This window comes from Schistocerca piceifrons, chromosome 1 (genome assembly GCF_021461385.2).
Source record: "Schistocerca piceifrons isolate TAMUIC-IGC-003096 chromosome 1, iqSchPice1.1, whole genome shotgun sequence".
Classification (NCBI taxonomy): domain Eukaryota; kingdom Metazoa; phylum Arthropoda; class Insecta; order Orthoptera; family Acrididae; genus Schistocerca; species Schistocerca piceifrons.
In genome coordinates, this window is record NC_060138.1 from 853,410,739 (window position 1) to 853,429,715 (window position 18,977).

At 41.4% G+C, this 18,977-nt stretch overlaps 1 protein-coding gene across 1 annotated transcript in view; it reads right to left on the bottom strand.

The window, feature by feature from the left end:
* The window catches only part of LOC124792889 (cytochrome P450 6k1-like), a 151,280-nt gene that overhangs the window by 50,882 nt on the left and 81,421 nt on the right, over positions 1-18,977 (bottom strand). The window contains exons 4-5 of the mRNA XM_047257977.1: positions 9,219-9,380; positions 2,961-3,098 (exon numbers count right to left, since the gene is read on the bottom strand). Coding sequence (XP_047113933.1) covers positions 2,961-3,098; positions 9,219-9,380 — 300 coding nt within the window. The remainder of the gene's footprint in view (positions 1-2,960; positions 3,099-9,218; positions 9,381-18,977) is intronic.

The following is an 18,977-nucleotide window of genomic DNA, read 5'->3' on the forward strand; positions in this document are numbered from 1 at the left end:
CTTCCGAAGATGAGTAAGTTTCCTGGAAATTTACAACGCCGTCTGTGTAACTTGGGGGATAACTGGAGGAGATTCGAAATCGTAGGAGAGGGCATGCCACCACGTGACCGCAAATGATCTGGGAATGTGCGGCCTGTAATATCTTCATATTTACAGTTACCATGCGTGTCCAGTCGAAATGTGAGCGCGTGTTTGTTACTGAACAATGCTCGACCCGGAAACGCAAGTGCTCATGCCAGTCGTTTTTGGGGTGTTACTGGGATGCGACAGAAAGAATGCAGAGAGAAAATAATTTGTATTGCAACGTCAGAGGATGCTACACTTATTAATGACACGTCATTTCTCTGGATAGGATAGAGAGCGACCCGAGACTCACACTTGCTTGAGATCGGAAGCCAGTTGTATTCCAGACTCTTCCTATCACTCGTACGTCCAATATCCACAATGCTTCCATTGTTACAGCCGTAATGACCCAAACGTCGGTCAGTTCACCGAATGAGCAGCCTGTCATCCTGACGTGTCTTGTCTCAAACTGTCTGTTGGTAAGGTAGCTGTAAAATCTGCCTCCGGACAACTGCACTACTACGAAATGACTCTCCGTCACTCATTTTGGAGTATACACCGAAGATATTGAAACGTCTCTGTGAAGTCGTTTCATAAGACGCTTGTCGAATTCGGTACAACTTATTCACTTTACTACCTGATCTTAGCTCAATTCATGAGCTCTTCCAAAAAGACTGAGCACTCAGGGGTTTCGGTTTTGTTTTGTGGGAAACGCTGAGTTGGTCACCGTCTGCTGGGAGCAGACGATGTTGCTTCTCGTTCGAAAGAGAGCACAGGATGACCAACTTAGTTTCCAATACCTGAACATAGAGGTTTACCCATCTTAGTCGAAGGCAGTTTTTGTGTGTGAGGTTGGTGACGGAGGGCTACCCCTCTGGTAGCTTCCGCTGCACGGGGAGCTAGGTAATCTCGAAAGGGAAAGCGGCACTCTTCGGTGAACACTTGGTGAGTACGGATCGTAGCTCTTAAGGGGTGTCAGGTGACAGGAAGCAGGTTGAGTTAAGACTTCGTTATGTTTAATTGTTGAACTTCAGCTTAACTGAAGCGTGTGAAGCGAGTTATTTTTCCGAATGTGCCATATTATATTGCTTTAAATAGGCGATTTTTGGGTGTTTGAGTTAAGGTGTGGAAGTTACTTTGTTCATTTTGAACAACGATGAAGTAGAATTTCAAACGGTAAGTCTGATTAGGAAAAGCTGGTCAGGATCACTTCAACCGTACGTGAGTGTAATACTGTGTCGAAGCGAGTATGATTTTTTAATTATTTTTAATCTTATATTTGCGGAAGTTTCTTTTGTCTTTGTGTGTCGATTTTGTGCTACGTGTTTGGTAATCAGTGACCCTTCTGGTCCACCACGGCACCGCAATAGGCTTTATTTTAATAGTTTGCTTGTTTAATGAGCTATAGTTTCTGCAAGAATATCTGTTCTTTCGTGCGCTTTCTACAAAGTGGCACAACAATTTGATTCGGAATGCACCACGTGCTTTAGTTCAGCCGTTTGCAAGCAGTAGACGCAGTTATTATGTTGAATAATTATCGCACAACCTCGTGCATTGGTTAAATCTCTGTCCAGAACATTGCGTGCGTAAAATCGTAATGCGAATCTCACTGAGATATTTTTATGGTATGAATGCAAAGGAGATGATAGTATCATTGTCCCCCACCCCCGTTTTCTGTGTTTCTTCTTGCTGTAGTTAAATTGTGCTCTGTTACATTCACACGTAATTCTTACTTAAATATTTCTAGTCAGGCACCAGTTATGTGTAGTTAGGATGTGCAACCAAATACTTAGATACAATAAATAATCTACGTGAAAGATAAATTCTATGGTGTCGATCTTACCCACTTAATCCGATTTCCAATCCTGAATTAATCAAGTTGCTTCATGCACGACATGGAGTGCTATTTACCTGGCTACTTAAAGAAATCTACATACTTGTAATTAAATTATTAAAGTAATTAAACTAATAATTTTCCAGCTCCGTTTATTTCTAAATGATTAGGAAGGGCTTTGGCTGGTGGTGACCCTGAATTTCTGAATTTTTATCATTATTTGTGTGAGAGAAGCAGCTAGAAATGCGAGATAACGTATATGGCTCGATGAGTAACGTCGTAAAGATAGTAATACGTTACAATATTTTAACACAAACAATCATCACCTAACTCTTTCAATGCCTTTTTAATGTTTTCTGTTTGACAGGTTCTGCAAGTTATAAAGACGACGTCCGACCACAGGATACAGAGCTGCAAGGTGAAGTCTTCCGTGTAGAACGGAGACCGACTTGTTTGCTGCCTGACAACCAGGCGTATAGCTAATCAAACGCTTCTGACAGGCCATGGCTAGGCAGTTGTCATGGCGGTGTCATGTTGCAGTGAAGTAACTGACTAGCAGCGAACACTCTCTCATCTGAAGACATCATGTTTACTTTATTTTGTTCCTGGTTTTCTTTGTGCAGTTTGCACTGGGAAGCGTTTTTCCAAGCGGAACGGGCGATAAGAGAAGAGTATTGAAGTCTTCATTCATTGTACTCCAGCAACAGCTGAATAATAGCACATAAAATTAATTATGTCCTCTGAAGTGAATGAAAGGATCGGTGAGAATGAAATAATGAAAGCGCAGTGACATAAACTATTGATTTCAGTGCAAACTATTCATAAATGCTGACACTGCAATGCTATCAACCTATAGTTACAATTGAAAATTTGTACCAGTGCGGAACCCAACCTATGATTTGCCCATCCCGATAAGCGCAAAATACGGGTTTAGAGTCCCGGCCTAGCGCAAGTTTTCAATAATCACTACAAGTTAAAAAAAACAAATTAATTTCAGTTGGAAATCTGTTGTAACTTAAAAAAGAAAACGAAATACAGAGAAACAAAAGCCTTCGAGACATACCTCGAGCGACCTGTGAATGCCGTATTCGAAGGTCTTCTTGCCGAGCTCGCGGAACTCTGCGTCCGGGTTGCCCACCGAGTTGCTGGAGATGCCGAAAGCGCAGCTGTTGATCACGTCCGTAGTGCAGCGGGCTGTCACCTGAGACGATGTTAAGTGCAACACTCAAACAGCACACTTTTAACACAATTTTTGTCTTTAGTGTCACAATGAAATGCATTTGTGAATGAGCCAGTGTTACATGGAAAGTAAAGCCATAAATAGCTAAAATAATAATGCCAGAATGAGATTTTCACTCTGCAGCTGAGTGTGCGCTGATATGAAACTTCCTGGCAGATTAAAACTGTACACCCGACCGAGACTCGAACTCGGGACCTTTGCCTTTCGCGGGCAAGTGCTCTACCAACTGAGCTACCGAAGCACGACTCACGCCCGGTACTCACAGCTTTACTTCTGCCTGGAAGGTAGGAGACGAGGTACTGGCAGAAGTAAAGCTGTGAGTACCGGGTGTGAGTTGTGCTTCGGTAGCTCAGTTGGTAGAGCACTTGCCCGCGAAAGGCAAAGGTCCCGAGTTCGAGTCTCGGTCAGGCACACAGTTTTAATCTGCCAGGAAGTTTCAAAATAATTATGAATCATTACATTCAGCATACCAACGGGCTTGTCGTAGTGGTAACACCGGTTCCTGTCAGATCACCGAAGTTAAGCGCTTCGTATTTGGCTAGCGCTTGGATGGGTGACAGTTTGGGCCTGCCGAGCACTGTTGGCAAGTGGGGTGCACCTGTAACGCCGGAAATGCATATCCTCCTATTTCCATCCATTGTACTATAATTTATTTCCTTATTTTGTTACCTGAAGATATGACATTTCTGTGTCTTTATATATTGTAATTGTGTTACTATTTGTATATATATATATATATATATATATATGGATTTATGTCGATGTATAATTGGTTTGTTTTGTAAATATTGTTTGTATTTTTACGCTGGGTCTGGCCTAGGGAAAACTATGCTATCGAACGATGACATCGATAGGCCGTGTGGAGAACCAAAGTGTTTAGGATCTTTGGTAGTGTTAACTCTGCCGAATGGAGCGCGGGCAGAGCAGAGAGAGGCTGGATGGAGTAGGGCGGTGGAGCAGGTGTGTTGTGAGACGCTCCCGCGAGTTGCCGCGTTTTCGGGGTTTGGCAGCATGTAATTGCGCTCGACTTGCTATGATAGTTTCTGACACGGTGTCGCGGACAGTGTCGAGAAGAAGGCGCGCCAACATCCAGCTTCTGCCACAGCGACGGCCGACAATAAGTGATTGTCGCCACCTCCTCGATCGACGACTTCAAACCTTCCGTCAACCAACAAGGAAGACTGAAAGCACATAAAGTTTTAGAACTGTATGGCAGACCTCAGCTTTTCAAACTGTTCCATTTTCATCACAAAAATACAGCAACTTACCATGAACCTTTGTTGCCCATTGTCCCAATTGCATTACCAAGCAGGGTCCCTTTCTTTTCCGGAATGAACCCGAGTGTCGTTGAAATTCAAACGCCAGCATTAAAGTAATATCATACCATTTCACTGCTTTAATTTCAAAGTTCAGTTAAAATATTCATAGCTGGCTACCATAACCAAACAGAATTATATTTACACAAGCACAAATTAAGAGTGTGAGTTTTGTTACCATATTTTAGCTTACCTGTGACTGCAGCTCAGCTTGGTACGTACTACATTTTACTATTGTTAATTGTTCAGAATCATTTAATTCAAGTTCAAAGTTAAATCTCTTATTTCTAAATTGTGTAGATTCAAGTTGCTTTTGAGATGATTGTTGAGGTAGCCCAAGACTAACCTTATTTTATTTAATTTAGTAGTGCTTCTGAAACAAAGTTCGCTATTAATTTCAGTCACTAAATTAACTTTCAGTTTTCCGGTTTTATTAATTCTTTTGCTAAATTAAGTCAGAGTGTAGCGAAATATATTACTTCTGACTAACATTCAGTTTTCACACAACACGTGTCAACCTTCAGTTGCCACGCTTTTAGTGCTAATTATATGTGCATTAACCTTTCTTTTTCAGTTATTATAGTAGTTGTCCATAGGATTGGCGACCGTAATTTTCCCCAAATCTCAAATATCTAATTAACGCCAGTTAATTGTTAACGTAATGACCGCATATTTACTTTCTTTATTAACTTTCCCCTTCTTCAAAACTAATTTCCATCAATTTCATTTGCATTTTTCCTTTCATTTAGATGTAACCCTTTCTCCCTCTTTACCGACAGATTAACTTCGGTGATGATTGCTTTTCCCAAATTTCCATTAGGTACACACGGTTTAATTTTTCACTGTCACTAAGGTCGATAAGTGAGGGGGAGGTTACACAATCAGCGCTTTCGAGGTCAATTGAGGAGTTACTCGCCTGATAAGTGGCTGCTCCGGTTACGAAAACTGACAACGGTAGGGAGAGCGGTGTGCTGACCAAATGCCCTTCCATATCTGCATCCAGTGACGCCTATCGGGTGAGAATGACACGGTGGTCGGTCGGCACCGTTGGGCCTTCCGAGCCCTGCTTGGCTTAATTACTCGAGCTGTTTAGGTACCAGCGTAGTGTCCCATCACGCGACGGAAGATGTGACAGTGTAAGTAGTCTGTTTGTATGTTGGCAGCGCTATAGACAGCACTCTGCGCCCTTGGCAAGAGATTCTGTGGTTGGACGGACTAGCAGTTAGCGAGTGGGTAGAGAAGTGTGTGAACACGTTTTTCTTAGTGGAGACTCTGAGTTGGTGGGACACGCATTGTAAAGTGAGATGAAATGTCTTATAAGAAAATATGCAGGGAAAGGTATGATAATGGATGTATGTTTCATAATGTTTGGTTAGTGGAATTATTGACAGCTACATAATTTTTGGAACTGGATGTCACATGAATAAGGTAAAATTTTCTAAATACATTGTTTGCTCTACAACAAAATCTTTCTTTCGCTAACCATATGCCTCTTAGCAGTTAGTCTATAGTAATTATAATCTCTTTATTTAGCTGGCTGTTGTTGCTACTCGCTGTAATTGCTGTAGTTCGTGTTATGAAGATTTTCTGCGAGGTAAGTGACTTATAAAAAAGAATGGGGTTTCCACTATACGGTTCGTCATCGAGTTTAGACAATTAACAGAGTTGGAGGTAGTTTCATGTTTCTTTATTTCATATTTTTTGGATTTATATTATTGTTAGGATTTCTTGCAATTCAGGGCTATTCTTTTGTGTTAATTAATGGAAGTCATGTTGTCAATATATAGCAGTCAGATTGCGTTGGGCTTGTATATGGTGAGCAATAAATGAATAGGTTAAGTTTGAGTTGTCTTTGTCAGGGAAAATTCTGTTGGTCAGTGCTTAAAAAAATTAAAGAGTTAGTTTCAACAGATTTATCTAACAACGGATCAGGCACAGAAGGGCGACTATTCAAAAACTGCATCCGATGCTTTGTCCCTCAAAAACGGGTTTAAATGTTAAAGTGCGATTACACAAACCCATCGTGGAACCAATAACATGTTATGGGAATGAGTTTTGGTAATTCATAGAAAGAAGAGCATGTAGAAACAAGAAAATAAGAGAAACGACACAGACCCATTACAGTATTACAGACAGAATAGAAAAAAGTCAGGTAGGATCATTAGGGCATGAATGGTTCAAATCTTATATCTCTAGCAGGGAACAAAGGGTGTTATTAGGAAAGAGACATGTATCAAGCTATCAGGCATCATCCAACTGGGAACTAATTACATGTGGGGTCCCACAAGGTTCCATTTTAGAGCCCTTACTTTTTCTTGTGTATATCAATGACCTTTCATCAATAACATTACCAGATCCCAAGTTCGTTTTGTTTGCTGATGATTCAAACATTGCAATAAATAGCTAATCAAGTGTAGTCTTAGAAAGATCAGCTAATAAAATATTTGTGGACATTAATCACTGATTCCTAGCCAATTCTTTGTCACTAAACTTTGAAAAAACACCTACATGCAGTTCAGAACTTGTAAGGGGCGTCCCTTGAGTTTATGCCTAACATACGATGACAAGCAGATAGAAGAAGTTGACAGTGTTAAATTCTTGGGATTACAGCTTGATAATAAATTGAACTGGGAGGAGCACACCACAGAACTGCTGAAGCGTCTTAACAAATCTCTACTTGCAATGCGAATTGTGTCAGACATAGGGGATATAAAAACGAAAAAGCTGGCATACTATGCTTACTTTCATTCCATAATGTCATATGGGATTATTTTTTGGGGTGCTTCATCAAGCCAAGCTAAAGTCTTCTGGGCACAAAAACGTGTAGTAAGAGTTGCATGTGGTGTGAAGTCAAGAGCATCCTGCAGAAGCCTGTTTAGGGAACTAGGGATACTAACTACTGCTTCCCAATATATTTATTCCTTAATGAAATTTGTCATTAAAAATATATCACTTTTTCAAACCAACAGCTCAATTCATGGAATCAATACTAGAAATAAGAATAATCTTCACAAGGATTTAAAGTCATTTAGTCTTGTACAAAAAGTTGTGCATTATTCAGGAACACACATTTTCAATAACTTGCCAGCAGCCACAAAAAGCTTAACAATCAAAGAAATTCAGTTTAAGAGAAGCCTAAAGGATTTATTGGTGGCCAACTCCTACTCCATTGATGAATTTCTCAGTGAAACCAACTAATATAACTTCTGCACAATTTTAGTGCAGTAATGTGTTCATTGTAAATATGTGTGTGTGTGTGTATGTGTGTGTGTGTGTGTGTGTGTGTAAGTACAATCTAACTTCTGCACTATTTCTGTGCAGTAATGTGTTCATTGTATTATAGTAGTTGTATTACACGTTTATTAGCTAATAAATAAACAAAAAAAACTTTTTTATTTTAAATTCAGTGTATTAGTATTTGTAAAATGACTCTTTCATATAGTGTTCATTAAGAAATGACGATCATTCGACTTGGGACCTGTGGAATGGTACATTAGCTTATTTGTTTTAGTTGTAAATATTTGTCATGTATTGCTGTTTTTCTGACATGTTCTACATCCTGGAGGACCTCATCACTATGGATCAATCGGAATGAAAGTAAATCTAATCTAATCTAATCTGTCAAAAGAATTGAAGAAGACCGGTGGGCAGAGAGAGTACTTTCATGCAATCTCTTAGAAGCAAAGGAAGAGGAATATTACGAAAAGGTTGGCTAAGGGCAATCCAAGAGGCGACAAAGAATAGAGGATTAGCAGAGGATGAGGAAGAATAGCGAGATCGAGGCGTCTGGCGACAGAGATGGGGTTGTGGCGCAAGCTGTAGGATCCCCACGACAAGAAGAAGATATTTTAGCTCTTCTGTCCCCGTATCAGCCGTATTATATGATTTACATGCAAACAGAACCGGCAGTCTGTGATGGATTCCCGGCAGCCTGTGATGGACTTCGATTTTTATTTTGATGCACTGAATCTCCCACAAAATTTAACGCAATTTGTGATTGTACAAAAGCTCATTTGGATTAAAATACATCTTTTAGTACGATCAATAGGTTGACTGACGCCATAACAACGACATCACAAGCAGCCATTGCTAAAGGACGAGGCAGGGTATCAGCATGGTGAATCCTAGAGGTTTGTCAGACAGCTACAGATGTGTGTCATTTGAGACGGCAATTTATTTTCATTACGAATACTGGGGTTGTGGCAACACAATGGCAGCCATACTGAAGCGGTTCTGATATATGTTTCATTTGAAGTGGGAGCTGAAAGCAAACAAACATTCGGCAAGGATTTTGTTTGTTATTCAGAACCCAATATCACCTCAGATATCAAATGAAACTTTTGGATTTCTAACCCTGGATAAAACTACAACTATGATAAATATATGCAAGGGAGTTTTGGATCTGGGTATATTACTAGCATGTGCTCGTTTAAATTCCGAACAGTAGAGTATGCAGTTACTGTTTTCACGGTAGAAAAGTATGATGACGCTTTGCAAAGATGCATTACAATCTGAAAACCAATGGTCAGCGATGATTTGGAGGATCTAAGCAGAGAGGGAAAGTTATCATTGACAGAAATATAAATATTGGTGGCCTATGCTGATACGCCACAAAAGATCGAAATCTTCGAGATACGAAGAAGCGATTCTTGCTGTTTGGACAACGCTAGAGTGAAGAGGAATATGTAATTTCTGCAGTCCCTCCGGGTAGAGCCTGCCAGAAGCGCTCCGGAGCTCTTGAGTTGTGGTGCTGTTCGCGGCTCACCTCCTTAATGTCCAGCTCGACGGTGCCCTGGGCGGACAGCTTTGAGCGCAGGTAGTGGAGCATCTGCTGGTCGCAGCTCACCACCAGCGGGAACATGGCGCGCATCTTGCCCGACGTGAATGTCGGCGACAACTTCGCCCGCAGGAACTTCCACTCGGGCCCCTGGAACGCAAGCACACGTGTCTAGTCTGGTCTGCATCTCTTGTTACGAACAAAACCGTAGGATTCACAACGTGCGCAGCTTCTCCAACTCAGTTTTTTCAAGAGACTCATATCTCTCTATTAAAAACCATATACTGTTTTGAGTCATTACTTAACAAACCTATACTGTTGTCACCTCGAAAGACAACATCAAAATACCTTAAATTAATACGAAACATCAAAATACTTTATACACTACTGGCCATTAAAATTACTACACTACGAAGATGACGCGCTACAGACGCGAAATTTAGCCGACAAGAAGAAGATGCTGTGATATGCAAATGATTAGCTTTTCAGAGCATTCACACAAGGTTGGAGCCGGTGGCGACACCTACAACGTGCTGACTTGAGGAAAGTTTCCAACCGCTCTCTCATACACAAACTGCAGTTGACCGGCGTTGCCTGGTGAAACGTTGTTATGATGCCTCGTGTAAGGAGGAGAAACGCGTACCATCACGTTTCCGACTTTGATAAAGGTCGGATTGTAGCCTATCGCGATTGCGGTTTATCGTATCGCGACATTGCTGCTCGCGTAGCTCGAGATCAAATGACTGTTAGCAGAATATGGAATCGGTGCGTTCAGGAGGGTAATACGGAACGCCGTGCTGGATCCCAATGGTCTCGTATCACTAACATCTTATCCGCATGGCTGTAACGGATCGTGCAGCCACGCCTCGATCCCTGAGTTAACAGATGGGGACGTTTGCAAGACAACAACCATCTGCACGAACAGTTCGACGACTTTGCAGCAGCATGGACTATCAGCATGGCGACCATGGCTACGGGTACCTTTGACGCTGCATAACAGACAGGAGCGCCTGCGATGGTGTACTCAACGACGAACGTGGGTGCACGAATGGCAGAACATCATTTTTTCGGATGAATCCAGGTTCTGTTTACAGCATCATGATGGTCGCATCCGTGTTTGGCGACATAGCGGTGAACGCACATTGGAAGCGTGTATTCGTCATCGCCATACTGGCGTATCACCCGGCGTGATGGTATGGGGTGGCATTGGTTACACGTCTTGGTCACCTCTTGTTCGCATTGACTGCACTTGGAACAGCGGACGTTACATTTCAGATGTGTTACGACCCGTGGCTCTACCTTTCATTCGATCCCTGCGAAATCCTACATTTCAGCAGGATAATGCACGGCCGCATGTTTTAGGTCCTGTACGGGCCTTTCTGGATACAGAAAATGTTCGACTTCTGCCCTTGCCTGCACATTCTCCAGATCTCTCATCAATTGAAAACGTCTGGTCAATGGTGGCCGAGCAACTGGCTCGTCACAATACGCCAGTCACTAATGAACTGTGGTATCGCGTCGAAGCTGCATGGACAGCTGTACCTGTACACGCCATCCAAGCTCTCTTTGAATCAATGCCCAGGCGTATCAAGGCCGTTATTACGGCCAGAGGTGGTTGTTGTGGGTCCTGATTTCTCAGGATCTATGCACCCAAATTACGTGAAAATGTAATCACATGTCAGTTCTAGTATAATGAATACCTGTTTATCATCTGCATTTCTTCTTGGTGTAGCAATTTTAATGGCCAGTAGTGTATTAATAAGATTAACTGTTTCTGTTAGAAAAAGAAAAGAGAAAGAGTCGTGCTGAGCAGGACTGAATAAGGGAGAGTTAGTGCTAAGATGCATATATGAAGCGAATTTTGAAGAAGCAGGGTAAACTATGTGAATCAGGAGAAGAAATTACATTCGGCGACTAAATAGTGCACCATCTGAATTGGGAACGTCCTAGATGCCCCCTGAGCTAGTTACATAAAATGAAGGATACTTCGTTGCAAAGTTTGTTTACTGTTACTCTTAATGACTAATTCACCTTTTTATGAAAATTCTTCTTCTTCTTCTGCCACCGCAGGGTTAGGCCTAGCGCCTGTTCCGGTCTCGCCACACCTTCCTCGATCTTCCCACACTTATCTTATTCTGTGGTTTATAATCAGTTGATAGTTTAGGAAGTCTTTGTGTTCTCTCCATTTTTCTTTGTATTGGATTGCCTTTTGCGTTATTGGTTGGATTCCTAATTCGTCCCTTATTACTTCGTTTCTAATTTTGTCTTCCTAGTACACCTTTTACAGACCTTAGAGCTTTCAATTCAGATGCTTCTGGTTGCCGTAAATCTTTTTTTCTCAGCGTCCAACTTTCTGCCTCATATAATAAAACAGGAATTGCCATGGCTCTATACACTTTTGTTTGCGTACCTTTATTTATTCTGTTAAGATCAGAGCTGTCAGACTGTTTCTTGAAACTAACCAGGGTTCTAAACATATTACTTTTGTTCACACTTGCGATACAACACGCAAAGAAGACACACTTAAATGGAAAATAGTCTTCACTGTGGACTATGTCTTCTTACTCCCGTCACCAAAGAACAGATTTATTGCCGAGTTTGACAACAATTTCTTTTTCTCGCATGCTCGTTTGGATCTTTTTCCATATTGATCTTTTGAGCAGCGTTGAGTTACTTTTATCTAGTACGTTATTTTTGAGCCAGTTGTGACGATGTACCTGATACTTGGTGATGGGACATCAGACTGCTTTCAACAACCGAGTGGCCAGTCGACCGTTTTTGTTGATCAGTCAGTTTTTTCAGTCGAATGAAACAACCAGATGTTTTCTCCGGCCCACGCCAGCACTATGAACGTTTTAGCTCGCTCTCCGGGTTTAGGTGATTTTACTTACGTAGTTCTTCACGTCTTTCGGTTGGAGACAAATATTGTATCTTATTTCAACGAGAGCTGTATAAAAAGTACGCTCTTAAAAATGAAGTACTTTCAAAATTAATGTTTTTATTCACTTAAAGACGAAATTTTTATACTTGTGGCATTAAATATGGAATTTTGATTGGTTTTAAAAGATTTATAACTGGTACTGCATTATAAATTTATATTTAAATAAGTGAACAATTACCTTTTGATTTAAATTTGCTTAAGCTCTGTCTCTTTTTCTTCCCGCTAGCTTGCTCCCATCACCGATGATTCTATTTCGGTAAATATTGAGGTGACGTGAACAGAAAGCACAAGAGATACAATTTCTTAATTATTTGGTCACTTAATCATTGTCACTTGTCGGAAGTATTTTTCCGCGAAAAAAATTGCCATCATTCGTTTATTTTTGTTGAATTTTTTTTAAAAGTAATGTAGTTTCATAATATGACTCATCGTTGCAGATATTGTACATCGCACTGAATTTATCTTCAGGTTCACTTTTTAGCCAGTCATGTGATTTCCTCCATTCCCACTTCACTGAGCGTTTCGGCATTCTGATCCAGACACAAAGTACACCATCAATAAAACGTCTGTTTAAAATATGGACGAAAAACTGAACTGAAAGCTACATATTGGCATTCTACAAAAAGCAAATATCGGAGCGGCAATAACAGTGGCTACAGGAGATAACAGAGTTTAGTCAACGATAGTGTGTAGTCTGCTGGAAGAAATGGTCAGATTTTCTGCATGAATAACTCTTCTATATAAAAAGGCATACAGTAAATATGAGGGTTATTCGGAAAGTCAGGAACGATCGGTCGCGAAATGGAAACCACAATGAAAATCCGATGAAGTTTTGCACAGATGTGTTGGGCCGTGTCTCTAGTATACCCGCCGATCGCGTTACGTCGTTCTTTTTAGTTCTGAGCACACAGGGAACACACGAAGATACCTAGCACAATAGTGTCTCCCGCCAAGTACGAGGGCCTGGTGAGAAATTTCGCCTGAAGCTATGCAGCCAACATTACATAACTGTCGTGCGTCTTCTTCTTCAAGAAAATTATCAGCCGCATTCTGCATGGGCAATGAAGATGCTCCTGTATCGTTTTCAATTGAAAATGTTTGATTACCCACAATACAGCCCGTAATTGTCTCCCTCTGAGTTTCATTTTTGCTCAGATGATCCGCTGGCTAAGAAGACAACATTTTGGCACAGACAATGAGATATAGGCCAGCGTAGAGAATTGGCGGAATTCACTGGCGGCTGCCTTCTATAACGAGGGTATTGGAAAGTTGGTACAACGCTGCGACAAACGTCTAAGGCGGATCGGTGACTATGGAGATAAGTAGCTGGAAGTTGTAGCTAATTGTTGCAAATAAAACAGTTTTGATTTTCACTGTGGTTTCCATTTCGCGACCTATCGTTCCTACTTGCCGAATAGCCCTCGTAGAAGGTGATTTAACAATGGCAAATGATCGAATGTTTTCGTTCATCATTCGGTTGCTCCCAAGGACTGGTTTCATGCAACAGAATGAATGAATGAATAATTCAACCAAAAGGAAAAACCACAACCGAATGTATCGACCGTTTTCTAACAATCGACTGAATGGATAGATTCCATTCCTTTGTCCCTATCACTACTTGGTTCAAATGGCTCTGAGCACTATGGGACTCAACTGCTGAGGTCATTAGTCCCCTATAACTTAGAACTAGTTAAACCTAACTAACCTAAGGACATCACAAACATCCATGCCCGAGGCAGGATTCGAACCTGCGACCGTAGCGGTCTTGCGGTTCCAGACTGCAGCGCCTTTAACCGCACGGCCACTTCGGCCGGCTATCACTACTTATACGTCACTATGCGCACATAACCGAAACCGGCTCCAGCATAAAATATATACTGTGTACTGAATTAAAGTCGTTATACAACAACTCGTATAAGCCCTCACTGCTGTGGATTGCTTAGTAGGGCTCAAATAACGAGACGGACCTTCGAGTTTCCAGTGCATAAGGCACAGAAAATTGGATTCTGGTGAAATGTAGGAACATGCGAGGCAATACTGACGCTACGACTTCTCATAGAAGATGGCTAAGGAAAGGCAAACCTACGTTTATAACATTTGGAGACTCAACAGTGTTGACTGGAATACTCTCTTTGAAATTCTGAGGGTAGCAGGAGTGAAATACAGGGAAAGCAAGGCTATTTACAACTTGACCGGAAACCGGACGGCAGTTATAAGAATCGAGAGGCATGAAAGGCGAGCAGTGGTTGAGAAGGGAGTCAGACAGGGTTGTAGCCTATCGCCGATGCTATTCAATCTGTACACTGAGCGATCAGAAAAGGAAACAAAAGAAAAATTTGGAGTAGGAACAGGGAGAAGAAATAAAAACTTTGAGGTATCTCGATGACATTGTAATTCCCTCAGAGACAGCAAAGGACTTCGATGAGCAGTTGAACGGAATGGACAAGGACTTGAAATGAGGGTATAAGATGAACATCAAAAAAGCAAAACGAGGATAATGGAATGTAGTGTAATTAAATCAGGTGATGGTGAGGGAATTGGATTAGGAAACGAGACACTTAAAGTAGTAGATGAGTTTTGGTATTTGAGGAGCAAACTAACTGGTGTTGACGGAAGTAGAGGATATAACATGTGGACCGGCAATGGCAAGAAAAGCGTTTCTGAATAAGAGAAATTTGTTAACATCGAGTATAGATTTAAGTGTCAGGAAGCCTTTTCTGAAAGTGTTTGTATGGAGTATAGCCATGTATGGAAGTGAAACGTGGACGATAAATGGTTTAGACAAGATGAGAATAGAGGCTTTCGAAATGTGGCGCTACAGAAGAATGTTGAATATTAGATGGATAGATGAGATAACTAATGAAGACCTACTGAATAGAATTGATGAGAAGAGAAATTTGTGGTACATCCTGATTAGATGAAGTGGTCGTTTGGTAAGACATATTCTGAGACATCAAGGGATCACCAGTTTAGTACTGGAGAGAATGTGGATGGTAAAAATTGTAGAGGGAGACCAAGCGATAAATAGAGTAAGCAGATTCAGAAAGACGTAGGCTGCAGTAGTTACTCGGAGATGAAGAGGCTTGCACAGGACAGAGAAGCATGGAGAGGTGCACCAAACCAGTCTTCGGACCGAAGATCACATCAACAATAACAGCAATATCTAAAACCCGTGTCTGGCTATAGTCGATAGTTGTCAAATTTCATTCTCGAGGAAGGATTTAAGAGGAAACAAACTTGATACTAAACTGCTCTGCTGGAAGAAATGGTCAGTTTTTCTGCACGATTAACTTTTCTGTATAAAAAGGAACACTGTAAATAGAACATGACGAATATCTGCGATGTAAGATACGGTGGTTCTCGCACGGCCGGTCGCCTTATTGAAGTGTTTTTATCAAGTAGCTGGTTCGCACAGATAATGACCGAAGCACAGCCAGGGCCAGCAACTGTTTTCTGTGGCTAGTGCTCCTGCACACTGCCAAAACTCACTCTATTACTACTGCTAGCATAGTGGCTGTTGTAGTAATGGTAGTAGCAAGTATCGACTGATTGTAATTGAAGCGCAGCTATTCACAGAGCTCCAGTGTAGATGTAATCATCGTATGCCAGCCAAAATTGGTAGATATTCTAATGCAATAAAGCGGAACCGATAGACGCTAGAAAAGTCTTAGTTCCAATTTTGGGCACCAGGTGCAAGTCTATCGCTGCTGATGCAAGAAAGATGAATAGAAATCTTTTCATATGTAAGGGATTAGAACATGCGCATGCAGAAAATGTCAAACAAATCAGAGAGGCATAATTTTGAACTTGTTATAAATTTGTTGAATATGGTCACCGGAGACCTCGACGAGGGACTGCATCCGTAAAACGACGTGATCAACAGTTTCTCGCAGTTGTCCCGATGGAATCTGAGTAGCGTGTTTCTGTATACTGGCCTTCAGATCGGTTAGAGACTGTACGTGTCCATGGTAAACGTGTTCTTTTAGACACCCCCAGAGTCAAAAGTCATATGTAATCACATTAGATGATTTTGCATCTGGAAAACCTATGGAAATAATACTTTAGTGGAAGGTCGCGTTTAACATTCTTTCACTGCGCTAGCGACGTGAGGTGTTGCCCCATTTTGCATGGAAACAGCCGTTTCCACACTGTTGCGCTCTTCCAAAGCGGGAATCACATGCTGTACAAGAAGACATTGATAACGTGCAGACGTCACGTTACACCTGACGGGCCCTCAAGTGTGTTCCCTACAAAGAAGAACGAGCCGAGAAAAAAGGTGCTTGTGAATCCACGGCATACAGTCAAATACGGCGAGTGCAAAGGATGGATCTTCGTGCACAACACCCAATTTAACAATACCCCAAATTTGGCAGTTGTGGATATTCACTGAACCCTCTAGTGTAAAATGTGCCTCGTCACTCCACACAATATTGCCCGGCCACACGTCATCAATTGAGAGATTTATACCAATTAAATTAACAAACGACGGAGCTGATCCTCCTTGGCACACAAAACGGGTTAGAACACTGTTGCAGAAACAACGAAACAGCCGGCCGGTGTGGCCGAGCAGTTCTAGGCGCGTCAGTCTGGAACCGCGCGACCGCTACGGTCGCAGGTTCGAACCCTGCCTCGGGCATGGATGTGTGTGATGTCCTTAGGTTAGTTAGATTTAAGTAGTTCTTAGTTCTAGGAGATTGATGACCTCAAATGTTAAGTCCCATAATGCTCAGAGCCATTTGAACCATTTTTGAACAACGAAACAAACATGCTAACTTTAAACAGACGTAAAATTCCCAAGATTGGCGATCTTTTACAGACGCTCGAAATTTAGCGCGGACTTCAATGCGAGATGCTTATAACAGTTTCCACAGCGAAACTTTGTCTCGAAACCTGGCAGGAAATCCAAAGAGCTTCTGGTCGTATGTGAAGTATGTTAGCGGCAAGAAACAATCAATGCCTTCTCTGCGCGATAGTAATGGAGATACTATCGAAGGCAGTGCTACCAAAGCAGAGTTACTAAACATAGCCTTTCGAAATGCCTTCACAAAAGAAGACAAAATATATATTCCAAAATTCGAATCGAGAACAACCGCCAACATGTGTAACGTAGAAGTAAATATCCTCGGAGTAGTGAAGCAACTTAAATCACTTAATAAAAGCAAGTCTTCTGGTCCAGACTGTAAACCAATTAGGTTCCTTTCGGAGTACGCTGATGCATTAGCTCCATACTTAACAACCATATACAACCGTTCGCTCGACGAAAGATCCGTACCAAAAGACGGGAAAGTAGCACAGGTCACACCTATATCCAAGAAAGGTGGTAGGAATAATCCACTAAATTAGAGGCCCACATCCTTAACATTGATATAGAGCAGGATTTTGCAACATATATTGTGTTCAAACTTTACGAATTACCTCGAAGAAAACTGTCTATTGACACACAGTCAACATGGGTTTAGAAAACATCGTTCCTGTGAAACACAACTAGCTCTTTATTCACATGAATTGTTGAGTGCTATTGACAAGGGATTTCAAATCGAGTCCGTATTTCTGGATTTCCGGAAGGCTTTTGACACTGTACCACACTAGAGGTTTTTAGTGAAATTGTGTGCTTATGGAATATCGTCTGAGTTATGTGACTGGATTTGTGATTTCCTGTCAGAGAGGTCACAGTTCGTAGTAACATGTGCGACATAAAAGTTATTTCAAATTTATTAAGTGATTTTTATAGTGTTTTCAACGCTGATTTCGGGAAAAATAGTTAAAAAATTTCATCACATGCAGTTATTTCACAAACTACTTGTCTAGTTTTAGCTTTTTTCGATATTTCAGCACTGTAGATATACGTAAAATAAAGAATAATTAGAAGAAACCAGCAGTATTTTCATGTCAGAGCCTGTCTGTCGCGCTGCCCCTTCCCCCGCCATCACCAAGCAGTGAGTTTCTGCTACTGTATTTCTGCTCATAGTACTTCTTCACTCTGTTCACGTGTTGTTGTTACTAGTGCTTTAAAGTACTGACTGTTTCCTTGTATTGGGAAGTTGTTTTATGGACAGTGGACAATGGCTACCAGAGGATGTATAAACTCGCCAGATTGCTTCTGCTACATTTGTGGTAACTATACCGTTAAAAAGCAACAAAGAAACATTTTCGATTTTGTTGAAAAAGTATATTTCGCCTATTTTGGTATACAAGGCTTCGAGAGTAGACAGCATTCCATTGGAACTACTGACGGCCTTGGGAGAGCCGGTCCTGACAAAACTCTACCGTCTGGTGTGGAAGATGTATGAGACAGGCGAAATACCCTCAGACTTCAAGAAGAATATAATAATTCCAATCCCAAAGAAAGCAGGTGTTGACATATGTGAAAATTTCCGAACTATCAGTTTAATAAGTCACAGCTGCAAAATACTAACACGAATTCTTTACAGACGAATGGAAAAACTGGTAGAAGCCGACCTCGGGGAAGATCAGTTTGGATTCCGTAGAAATGTTGGAACATGTGAGGCAATACTGACCCTACGACTTATCTTAGAAAATAGATTAAGGAAAGGCAAACCTACGTTTCTAGCATTTGCAGACTTGGAGAAAGTTTTTGACAATGTTGACTGGAATACCCTCTTTCAAATTCTGAAGGTGGCAGGGGTAAAATACAGGGAGCGAAAGGCTATTTACAATTTGTACAGAAAGCAGATGGCAGTTATAAGAGTCGAGGGACATGAAAGGGAAGCAGTGGTTGGGAAGGGTGTGAGACAGGGTTGTAGCCTCTCCCCGATGTTATTCAATCTGTATATTGAGCAAGCAGT